The sequence below is a fragment of the Syzygium oleosum genome, unplaced genomic scaffold (assembly GCF_021117445.2).
Source record: "Syzygium oleosum isolate NSW1041296 unplaced genomic scaffold, Sole_v2.1 Sole_v2.36, whole genome shotgun sequence".
NCBI classification, from domain to species: Eukaryota; Viridiplantae; Streptophyta; class Magnoliopsida; order Myrtales; family Myrtaceae; genus Syzygium; species Syzygium oleosum.
This window is the reverse complement of record NW_026607520.1, coordinates 2,046,487-2,057,930: the sequence shown is the minus strand read 5'-3', so window position 1 is coordinate 2,057,930 and position 11,444 is coordinate 2,046,487. Positions and strand designations below refer to the sequence as shown.

The window sequence follows — 11,444 nt, the reverse complement described above, 5'->3', positions numbered from 1 at the left end:
TTTGATTTCTGGCATAATTTGTCTCAATCACCCCATAGCTTCATGCTAATTGAAACTAGAATGAGAAAAAAAGTGTCGGGCAAGTTGATGCAAATCACAATTTCTGAGGGACAAAATGTAACTAAATACAAAATTAAGGAGGTAATATGTTATCTAGTATCTATCAAATAGAAAGCTAACAGTTGTACTCTGGCCATCGTAGCTGGCGATGCTCGGAAGCGAATCACTTCACAAGAGCGAGAGCATTGCTCGTAACCCTGACAAGATTCACCATCCTTCGCCTCACTACCCCCATCCATAACCTAGCCCCCTAACTTGTCCACGCAAGTGTTCTTGTGACTCACCCACGGAGTTGCGCATTCTTCAGATTGAACAATTTAAGGAGAAAAAATTACTAAGAATCGGAGAAGGATCAGGATTAGATTTTGACATATAGAAAGCAAAGACTTCACAGTCACAATATAAACAACTACAATTCCTGGAATGTGATAAAATGTCAGGAAATATATTTCGTTTCGTCAGAGCATAACCTCTTAAGTTTCACTATATAAAACCTTTTTTTTCGCCAACAAAGGCCTGTAATATGTTGCTCATCCAATATATTTTCTATTTTTCCCTTTTTTCTCTCTTTCCTTTTTTTCTTGTTTCATCTTCTTCGTGCTTGTTCCGGGCATGACAACACCACAGCCGCTGTCCGCCTGATGCCGCCATTGTCGCCTTCATGCCTGGTAGCGCCTCCACGACCTCGTGCCTAGTGCCGTCACCGCTGTTGATGACTTACTTTCTCTCTCTATGGCCTTCAAAAGAGGTCCTAGAACCTCAGATGAGGTGCGACCTCCGATTTGAGCTGCAGACACCGCAAGGAGATGGTGGTTGCGCGGGATGTGGACTAATGATGTAAAGGAAAGGACGGGGGGGGGGGGGGGCGCGGTGTTGGCGGGTTCCATGTCGACTAATGATATCCGATATTTCAACAGGGACACTATATTGGGCCAAATCTAGCTATATCTTAAAAGTCGAGGTACTTGATTGAATGAAATAAAAATTTCGGTACTCTGTTGAACATTGCGTAAAAATTCAGGTGCTTGCAACATCGTCATTCGTCACCATTTTCTTTGATTTTGGTTTTATAATGATGAACATACAAAACCTGGTATGTTGCAATTGATCTCTATCTAAGTTCTTCGATGGACTTGCACCATATTGTGGGAGTAGAACTCTATAGTTAGGCTCCGTTTGTTTCGCGGAAATAAATAATTTAAAAAATATTTTCCTAAAAAAACGCTTGTATCGTTTACAAAAATGAATAAAAGAAAGATATTTTCGCCGTCAACGACAATGTTTAGACATAAATAGCTCTCGACGATAAAGACTTTTCTTATTAACTAATTATTTTACGCGATACAAACAATCATTTTTCAGAAGATATTTTCCAAGTCATTTATTTTCCGAGTAACGAACAAAACCACGCTACATTTCCTTCTCGAAACAAGTAAAGATATATCAACGGTTGGAAATGGGTACTGATTATAGGGCGCGTGCGTCTAAATAGGTCGGATGCCGGATCAAAACTCTTTTCTGTTTTTGGGCCAGCTCTTCAGAGCAAACTTAGAACGTTTGTTTTTGAACCCCCAGTAACTTCTACTATATTCCTGCTCTCTCTGCTGCCAGTAGAATTCCACAAGAGGCACAACGTCTTTCAAACAATCTATCCCATTCACGGAGACTACAGGGGAGAAATGTAAGCAAACATAGATGGAATATAGCTAAGCTCCAGACCCAAATTTCCATTACTCAACAGAAAGAATACCTGCATAGATAGACTAGGCAAAATAAATGGCGGGAACACTCGACATTTTAACATGCGTATGAATTCAGCAATTACCCAATTTCACAATCCCTTCTGTAACTAGGGCGCCTTGTACTTCAACATCATGTAGTTAAGAGTCAGTTTCGGTTGTTTTTCTACAATCCCCTCTTCACAAATGTCAAGTAGTATTGAAATCTGTTTCCTCCATATGAATTTATGTCCTATGTTTGCCAAAATTGCTTCAAAGAAAACTAATTTCTCTGATTGACAGTCGAGGATCACCAAATTGATACAGAGAGTCGAGCACTGTAAACCAAGAATCTTCAAGTGAAGATCATCAACAAGTCTATTGTACAGCTTACTCGCAAAGCAAAGTGCTGGCTTCTTGCTGTTTGTAATGCCTGTTAAGCCATACTCAGACGACGACATGCTACTTGGCACACACAAGGAAAGCCGAACTTGCTTGTTTAACCCAAATCATTAGCAAATTGGCATCACACCCTTATGAAGTTCTCTTGGGTGGAGACATGTTGCTAATGAGTGATACCGTCGTTTTGACAGTAAACACCTGGACCAGCAGGCCTGCGAAATTTGAGACAAACATTTAGTGAGTACAATGCCATATATTCGCCAACTTGGATCAGATGAAGAGGCAAAGGAAAACGCAGCTCACCAAGAAGAACACTTGTAGCTTCAAGAAATTCAAACTTCCTGACTTTGACATGGACATTAAGGATGTCCTACATGGGAATGGAGCCATGAGAACGAATATTACAGGCATCCATTAATTGTATCTACAGGACAGCATCATGAGTATAGACATAAATTGAACAAATGCACCATTCAACTTCCATTTTTTGGCTTAACCAATTGCAAGATTCCTATGGATGGAAACCGAGATAATGCAAAGAAAAAAGCAATGTATACAATTCACACAATACATCTAGCACAAATACGAGAGTTTTTCTGGTAGTATCAAAGAACACCTAGATCTAACAGCTTTTCTCGTGCGCACAGATAGAAGATTATCATTTCCACAAGCTAAACTTTAAAGCATATCCAAAGTTTTGGGGGGTGGGGGGACGACCACCACCGCCAGCCACCACTTTGGTCCGTCTCTGTGCATCTCCCAAATATATGCACCATCTAACAGAAACAACAGAGCATCCAGAAGGTACTTTTCTTTGTCCCTCATGAGTTCTTAACCCAGCTTTTCTAATTTTCTGTTCTTAATTTCATTGGTTTCCCCTGTCTACTCTTTTGCTGTTCTATTTTTCTTTCTAGGACCGTTTCTCTCTTATAATTTGACGTTAAGAGCTTACAACTGGCTTTTTTCCCTTCTCCATGGAAAGCAACCGGAAGGTTTAAAAGAAGTGAGGCAGGGAGAAAAGCAACAGGAAGAATTTGTTGATAATTTATTGGAGCTATGAAAGGAGAAAATGCCTTACCTCCAATTTCAAATCACCCTTGACAAGACAGGCAATAGATAAAAGTATCACTGCAGCTGCTGCAACTATGTAAAATCTTAAGAAATTTACCCGACTTCGTCTTCTACCTTTTCAAACACAAAAGGATTATTTGTCAGCATTTGAAGCTAAGGTATGTTTCAACCCAAAAAAAAAAAAAAAAGCTAAGGTATGTTGCATCTTCAAAAGAAGTAGAGAGGAGAACTACCTAATTCTCCAACAATTATTGATAGAAAGGCTGTGGCGAGAGATGACATAGCGAGTGGACTAGGGACATTCCCCTTTGAAATTGATAGAGCTAGACACACTGCCCTAATTAATTGGACAACAGCCTGCACACAAAGAGACGAAGTTTTCTAGCCGCATTCTAATTTCTGATGGCAAAGTAAATATCCAAAAAAATCTTCATGAATGAAAATTGGAGAAAAGACAGATATGTAAGCAGGAGCTACCACAATGATCTAATGAAAACAACATTCAATCCATCATGAGCAAAAATACCACAAAATTAAAGATAAAAAGCTTAAAACATAACATCTTTCTACTATACTTGCAGTCATGCTTTTACTTTAACTGTTGTCAGAAAGGAACTAAGGAAGTAAATTCTAACCCAGTAAGATCTGAACTTGTCTATCGATTAAAATCATGGGTAAAATGAGGTACAACTAGTGAATTAATATTTTGTTTATAAATCTAATATATAGCTATTATCTATTTTCAGTATATAAATATGGGTTTTTGTTGATTTTGACGTTTGTGGCATAGATGAAATTAGGAATGATTGAACTCCTTTTCATATTTCTAGGTGGTCGGTAAATGAGTCCAATAAATATAAACTAGATTCATATTTGATGCCGAAATAGAGAATTTGTATCTAATTTGCTGTAAATACTTTACTACTGTATTAACACTATGAAAATGATTTCTTATTTTCGTGATAGTATGTGGCTGTCATCAATTTCGTACGTATAATTGTTTTGCCGAATTAGATTAATATAATTTGCAGAAGTTAATATAAAAGGAACGAGAGGTCACGAGAGCACTTGAAGAGGCAAGAAGCATCTGAAAGTGTGCACTAAAACAAATTGCATTCTATTTATGATTGAACTTAAACATATTGCACAACAAGTTGAGTCTGTGGTAGGAGATTCTGTTTTTAGCTCTTTATGAAACTTATATTTAATGGTACACAACCCATTTCCATTATATAGATCAGTTCTATAAGTTTAGAAATCTTCTGTTGTTTAGAATAATCATCTTTAAGTAGTACAAACCATGTCGATAAGCCCCGTGCAATGCAGGGGATAACTAGTAATTAGTATGCAGATAAGGAAAACATGTCTACAAGATAGGCAACCAAGGCACAAGAGAGGGGCAATCGCAAAGCCAATAGACAATAGCAATTTACCTGAATTGAGATTGATGTTTGTAACTGAGACCTCCCTTGGGCTACTTTTTGATATCCTGATCAAAAGTTACGAATGTGCAAACAGTAAACCGAACATCCAAATGGCAGGAACGCAAAAACAAAGGAACAAGCATTCAGAAAAACAAAAAATTACTAATTGATAGGCACGAGAATAACCAAATGAAAAGCAGACAGCAAATATGGATGGACGGGAGCTCACGGGAGTCAACAGTCATGCGGTAGGAGAAATCCGAACCATCCGTTCCACTTGGCCGGCCCGTCAAAGACCTCCTCTGCTGCATTTTGATTCTTTACCTCCCTATCAGCCCTTGAAGGCGTCGTTAGCCTTCTCCACAAGCTGCAACATGTTTCAAAACAGAAGTTATTACTGCAAAGTTTGTGATTTTTTCCCATTTTGACATCCATCTGGGATCATTACAATATGCTAGGAAGGCCCTTTCCAAAGCCCAAGCGCGCCATGCCCAGTGCAAATTAGAATTGGGAAAATAAGCAGATACTTTCTGCAGGCTATGCAGAAAAGAGGACAGCAATTGACCAAAACGCAGTAGGTCCTATGATGAAATACATTTTGCTCTGTCTGTGCTCAAAAGTCCTTCCATCACTGAAACTTAAAAACCCTCGACGGCTTAGGCTAAAGGGCACATTCTAAAGCAGACGCATCTTTTCACAGTATCATATCTGGGATAGTCTGAAAGAAGAAAAACATGGAAATCTCCCCAATGCCCAGAACGCACAACACAGGGAGAAAGGCAACGAAGCAATCCAGCGCCAAAAGCAATCAGTATAATACAGATCGAAAAGGAGAGGAAAGGGAAACTAAAGGACACAACAAAAACGACCCGAAGAAGATGGGAAAGTCAGCGAACCAATCTACCATTTTCACTATCATGAAATCAACACATCAGAGCACAGTGTAATGAAGCCTAAAAACAGGATTACCCAGAATTCTCGGCTGTCGCGCGGACAGTTTCGAGCTATAGCAGTAGCACCCAGAAACGCAGTTCTACGCATGGAGCAAATGACAATTTTGATCACATATGAATGACCGAAGGGAAAATTTATTCTTTTTTTTATTTTTTTGCTTATGTCTTTGTTTTATATCTATATTTTTAATATATATAAAAGGACTAGCATATTTGCCCGTCTTTTACGAAAGATGATTTTCTCACAAATATTTATATTCAATTTGACTCTATCACTTTGGTCATTGTGTTTTGAGTAATTGTTATCCTTTCACTAATATTAGCTCTAATATTATATTTTCTACATATTTTATTCGATATAATTGAAATAATTTACTCTCTTTGGTGTATTATATTGCAAGCGACAATAGAATTAATTTTTTCTAAAATTATATTACATCACATCTTGTGCATAATAGAATTAATTTTTCATGTAATACTAAAATAATGACTTTCTCATTCTCTTAGAGTTAATTTTATTACTTGTTATTTTAGATATCAGTAAAGAAATGTAATATCTATAACTATGTTAACCAATTTAAAAAAAATTCTTCATAATTTTCTTTAAAAAAAAATTCTCGTTTATATAGGTTAATTTTACAGTTTATTGCCAAAAGATTTTCCTCTAAACTTTCATTTTTTCTTGGAAAAACTATCGAGTTTTTGTTTGGAAAAGAAAAGACTCCCTTCATTAAAAAATGATGCCTTTAACATGAATAAGTCACTTTTAGTATATAAATTAGATATTTATGTCATAATCCATTCCTTTTCTTTTTTTTTTTAACCTGCCAACATCCAAACAATGCTATAACTCAATTCCTTTATTTCCTTTCTCGTATTTTTCTCATAATTATTTAAAATTATATGATAATTTACGTGTCAATATATACATTTTTTTTTTGCAAAAACTTTAAGTGTTTTTAAAAATGCATAAATCACAAGATTTTAATTAAATAAAATATAAAAGCAAAATTCAATCCAGACAAATCATAAATAAATAGAATAAGAATGGGAGCTCGGCGGGACCATTAAGCTCGCCCAGGCCAACAAGCTCAAAACATAATTTTCATGGCTAGACTTGTTCAGACTCAATTTGACTGGAAAATCCAAAAGTGATTTTTTAAGTTCTGTCAAATATACAATTTTAATTATGAAAAAGTTACTTTTAATTCTACATATTCATAGATGTAGCTTTCAAAAGATTTCGCGTGTTTCATATTAAATAAGAGTAAAAAAATGTGCTCTTTAAAATTCACAAAATGAAAAATAAGTAATAAACAATTTCAAATTCAGTATTTTTTTTTGGGCCTCGTTCGATCAAGCCCCCCCTGTTGATCGGGAAGATATTTAGGTATATCTAGTTACTGGATGACGTGTTGGATAAAATCAAGAGTGTCAAAAAAGGTTGTGATTTGCATAATTTGAATTTAGAGAGATTGTCTTTCGTAAAAATATTTCTTCAAAAATGTTAAAAAAAAGAAAAGTCATTCAGTATTGTCTCCGCGTTCTCACGTTTTAAACAATAGCATTAGGATAATCTCGGATATTTTCATTTTTATGTATTATAAATAAGTAAATACTAATAGAAGTAAACTTATATAGAATGTCCAGATATTAATGTAGGAAAATACAAAAATGACTTGGTAGCATTGAAAGAATGCAAACTGCCTCGCCCCGCACGGGGTGTAGAGCGGGCCACGGTGGCCCCAATTGGGCGGATTAGAGTGGATTTTTGCTCTCTTTTCTTCTCAAAAAACCTTTAAATTCTTCTCCAATTAGGCTCCGTTTGTTTTCCGGAAGATAAATGATTTGGAAAATATTTTCTTAAAAATGATTGCTTGTACCGCTTGAAATAATTTGTCGACGGAAAAGGTACTCATTGTCGACAACAAATTAGGTTTAAACATTTTCGTGAAAAATGAAAAAAAAAATTTCGTTTATTTATTTTTGTAAGCAATTTTCTGGTGGAAATTGACTGGTACGACTAACATTGGCATTTCGCGCAAAATTTTATGATTATATTGGCAAAATCAGAAAGCTTAAGACTAAATTGATAACCGTACAATAAGTTGAGGACTTAATTGGTAATTATTCCCACTTTTTTTTATCCGTGCATTTTATGACCACCCTGCCTTTTCTCATTTCCCCCATTTCTCAAACAAAGCCTTGAAAAATAAGAATTCATTCATGATGGCTTTTACTTTGACCTTTATTTTAAAAATCTTGCAATGGACCTATTTTTAATTTATTTTTACCTAAAGTACCTGAAAATTTCATTATGTTTAAATGTTGATGAGTAAATTCAGATATTAAGGCGTTGATTTGGATACAATATTTCATAGTGTATTAGGATTTGATTAATATTTTAGAATTTTGACGGGAATGTAGAAAACAAGGAAATATAAAAAGATATACCCGAGTTCTCATCTCATGACCTAAATCATACGTTTATTCTTAAAACTGTAAGGTGCATACCACCCTTATAACTATCTTCCTTAAGAGCAGCATTAGTTTCAACAAAATTGACTTAATTACACATGCAAGTACAAATTTTAACATAAATTCAACTAACTGAGAAATTAGAAGGCTACCATGCCTAGACTACACTCAATCACCGAGAAGCAAGAAGATCACTATAGCATTGAACTTAGCAATTTCATTTACTTGTTGGCTTGATTGGAATAACTGAACCTCAATCTACTTGAGTGCTCGATTCTTGAGAGCTTTTGGGTGAAGAGGATTGAGAGAAAAATGGATTGCAAGGTGAGATATGGGGTTCGGCCAGAGGGAGAGGGAGAGAAAATTGGCGCTCAAATCTTCTTAAAAGCTTTTGGGCTTAATATTGCATGTTAATTGCCAATTGTGATAACCTCAATGACACTTGTCATTTGGTGTCAAAGCCTTGAACACTTATCTTACCTATCCAGACAATTGCTTCTTGCATGTGAGAGTTGAGGCGTCAAGTTTAGTGGACATATGTCTATTTTCATGCAAAATTGCATTCAAATTTTCGAAATTAGAAAAATTGAAATACCAAACATGGCTCTAAGATATTTGGTCATGGTGAGGACCAGGTGTGTAGTTCCACAAATCACATAAGTGAACATTTTATTAATGTCGCATAGCTAGAATTAACATGTACAATGTATCTCGATTTACTAAAGTCATGAAATCATTGGCGACAATACCGAATGACAAGTTTAATTCTTATGATCACTAGACGAAAGATTGAAAGATTGTCCGATCTCAATATGTGACCTAGTATTACCATTTAGTAACTAGTGTCACCTACCCTCCAACCGTGTTTGTTCCAATAGTAATTCACAAGCTCATTTCATGTTACTCATACCCCGAGCATAAACGATTCCATTCAAACTTTGTACTCAACAATATTGAGCTATAAGCCTAATTATTATTATCAGATAAGCAAAACTCTAGATGTCACATTTTTTTTTTGGTAAGGTAAGAAGTATATTAACTTTTCAATGCGCAACATACAGAGAGTGTAGCCGAACACAAAAACCTCGTACCTGAGGTGACACATAGGGGTGTCCCGACGGGTGCAAAGGTGTTGCGACTAAACAAAGCAGGATAGCAACAAGTGCGCAACAAAAACAAAGGCCAAAACACCGGCCAGCAGAAAAACGAAAGCTAAATACAAGGCATCATTAGGAGATCACTCAAAGATAAAGGGCAAGATGCCGCAATTAACTTGGATCCTTCTATTACGGGGAATGTCTTCAACAGGCTTGAAGGAGAGACCTTTATCCCTTACAACCTTAGCAAGGTGGTTGCGAAGAGCCGGCAGAAAAAGGGTTTGATTCCTGAATAGGATATGATTCTGTTCCGTCTAGATGATATGGCACAGCGCATCAAGAGAAAAATGAGCAATGCGCTGGGGAAAGTTGTGACCACCAATGAAGCGGATGGCCCAACGGAGATTTTCTTGCCACGTATCATTTTGCCAAGAAAGGTTACACTTAGCTGCCCAGAAACGCGCAAGGGTACCCGTGATAGCGCACCCCAAGAACAAATGGTCAATAGAGTCTGGCCTACGTTGACAATAAGAACATGCACCTTCCGAGATTCTGTGGTAACTCAACAATAAAACCTGCGTTGGGAGCCTATTGAGAGAGATAAGCCACATCAAGAAACCATGTCTCGGTGCAATGCTGCAGTCCCAAATGAACGAGTTCCAGGTCACGATCTGTCCCTATTTCTGATTAGTTCCCAAGCCGAGGCAGTGGAAAAAATGCCCGAAGAATGTCCTTGCCAAACTACCCGGTCACACCTCTCCCTGTCAAGAGCAAGGATAACTTCCGTCCAGGAGTTGATAGTTTCAAGTACATTTGACAGTTGCCAGTCCGAGGAATAGAAGTCCCGTACTGAAGCCCTTCTCGGGATACCAGAACGGTAGATGTCCCTATCGGTGAATAGCTTATAAAGGGGGCCTTTGTGGTGCCAAAAATCAAACTAGAATGAAGTGCAAACTCCATTACCAATCCGCCATTTAAATTACAACTAAAATTCCTGGCGGATGTCAAGAATTTTTTTCCATGCCCAAGAGCAGAAAGTTGGCTTGGAAGCAACCCAAAAAATTTTAATTTTCAGAAAGGTGGAGTGTATCCACTTGCACCATAAAGACTCCTTATCCATGAAGAGCACCCATATATGCTTGAGCATTGCTGCACGATTACAATCAATGAGTCTACGAATACCCAAGCCACCTTCTTCTTTCGGGAGGTAAACAACACTCCAAGAGACTTTGGCACCTCCAACACCCAAAACCAGTCCTTTCTAGAGAAATTGTCTGAGAATCAACTCAATCCTCGATAATACAAACAGAGGGAGAGTGAAGACACTAGCCCAGAACACATGTATGGCATGGAGGACCGACTTAATAAGTTGTAGACGGCCAGCAAAAGATAAACACGAAGAGTGTGCTCTAGCGGTAATGGAGTTCACAAGAGAGCTACAGTCATATTTGCTCAGCCTAGAAGCAGTAACAGGTACCCCAAGATACCGAAAAGGGATCATACCTTCATGAAAGCCGAAGGATTGCAAGATCTGATCCTGTACATTCGCTGACCCACCAGCGAAGAAGATCTCACTTTTGTTAACGTTCGGCTTTAGACCAAACCACCTAAAGAATAAGTCCAGGCCATCCTTCAAAAGAGTGGTGGAAGCCATATTTGCCTCAGTGAAGAGGAGGACATCGTCGGCAAAGAACAAGTGAGTTAGGCTAGTGGCCTTACACCACCAAAAGAACTTGAATCCCGGTAGCCATGTCTGAGCATTGAGGATGCCAGTGAACACTTCCATAGCTAGGGTGAAGAGGTAGGGAGACATAGGGTCCCCTTGTCGAATACCTCTACCACTAGCAAAGAAACCATGGAGATCACCGTTAATGGTAATCAAAAATTTCGGGGAGGTTACACAGTCCATGATAAGCTTGATGAACAACCGAGAGAAGCCAAAAGTTTGCAAGACTATCTCCAGAAAACCCCAGTCAACAGTATCATAAGCCTTCTGAAAGTCAACCTTGATAGCGTATTTCGGCAAATAAGGCTCATGATGAAAACCAGCGACAAGTTCCTGGGCAAGTAGGATATTGTCACCAATCCTCTGCCTCTTAACAAAGGCGTTCTGGGGAGGGCTAATAATAGAAGGCAGCACAGAAGCAATTCTATTCGCCAAAATCTTGGTTATGCACTTATAAACCGTGTTGCAGCATGCAATGGGCCGAAAGTCATTCACAGCGGAAGCATTGGGCACCT

At 37.7% G+C, this 11,444-nt stretch overlaps 1 protein-coding gene across 2 annotated transcripts; it reads right to left on the bottom strand.

Moving 5' to 3' along the window:
* Window positions 1–1,881: 1,881 nt before the first annotated feature.
* On the bottom strand, window positions 1,882–5,762 carry LOC115680419 (uncharacterized). Of its 2 annotated transcripts, none has more exons than XM_030604226.2 (7): window positions 5,645–5,762; window positions 4,905–5,042; window positions 4,685–4,740; window positions 3,485–3,608; window positions 3,259–3,365; window positions 2,484–2,550; window positions 1,882–2,392 (listed from the first exon to the last, which is right to left on the bottom strand). In XM_030604226.2, exons 2-7 carry the CDS (start codon window positions 4,984–4,986, stop codon window positions 2,313–2,315), a joined length of 516 nt encoding a protein of 171 aa, XP_030460086.1. In that variant the 5' UTR covers window positions 4,987–5,042; window positions 5,645–5,762; the 3' UTR covers window positions 1,882–2,312. The 2 variants fall into 2 exon arrangements, with proteins under 2 accessions (XP_030460086.1, XP_056161210.1); XM_056305235.1 differs by lacking the exon at window positions 5,645–5,762 and adding an exon at window positions 5,580–5,604.
* Window positions 5,763–11,444: the final 5,682 nt, after the last annotated feature.

Excerpts from the sequence above, each read along its gene's own strand:
- LOC115680419 (XM_030604226.2), bottom strand. The coding sequence starts at position 4,986 with ATGCAGCAGAGGAGGTCTTTGACGGGCCGGCCAAGTGGAACGGATGGT. Across the intron at positions 4,741-4,904 it reads CCGCATGACTGTTGACTCCC|GATATCAAAAAGTAGCCCAA; the intron begins GTGAGCTCCCGT and ends ACTTTTGATCAG. Across the intron at positions 3,609-4,684 it reads AAACATCAATCTCAATTCAG|GCTGTTGTCCAATTAATTAG; the intron begins GTAAATTGCTAT and ends CTTTGTGTGCAG.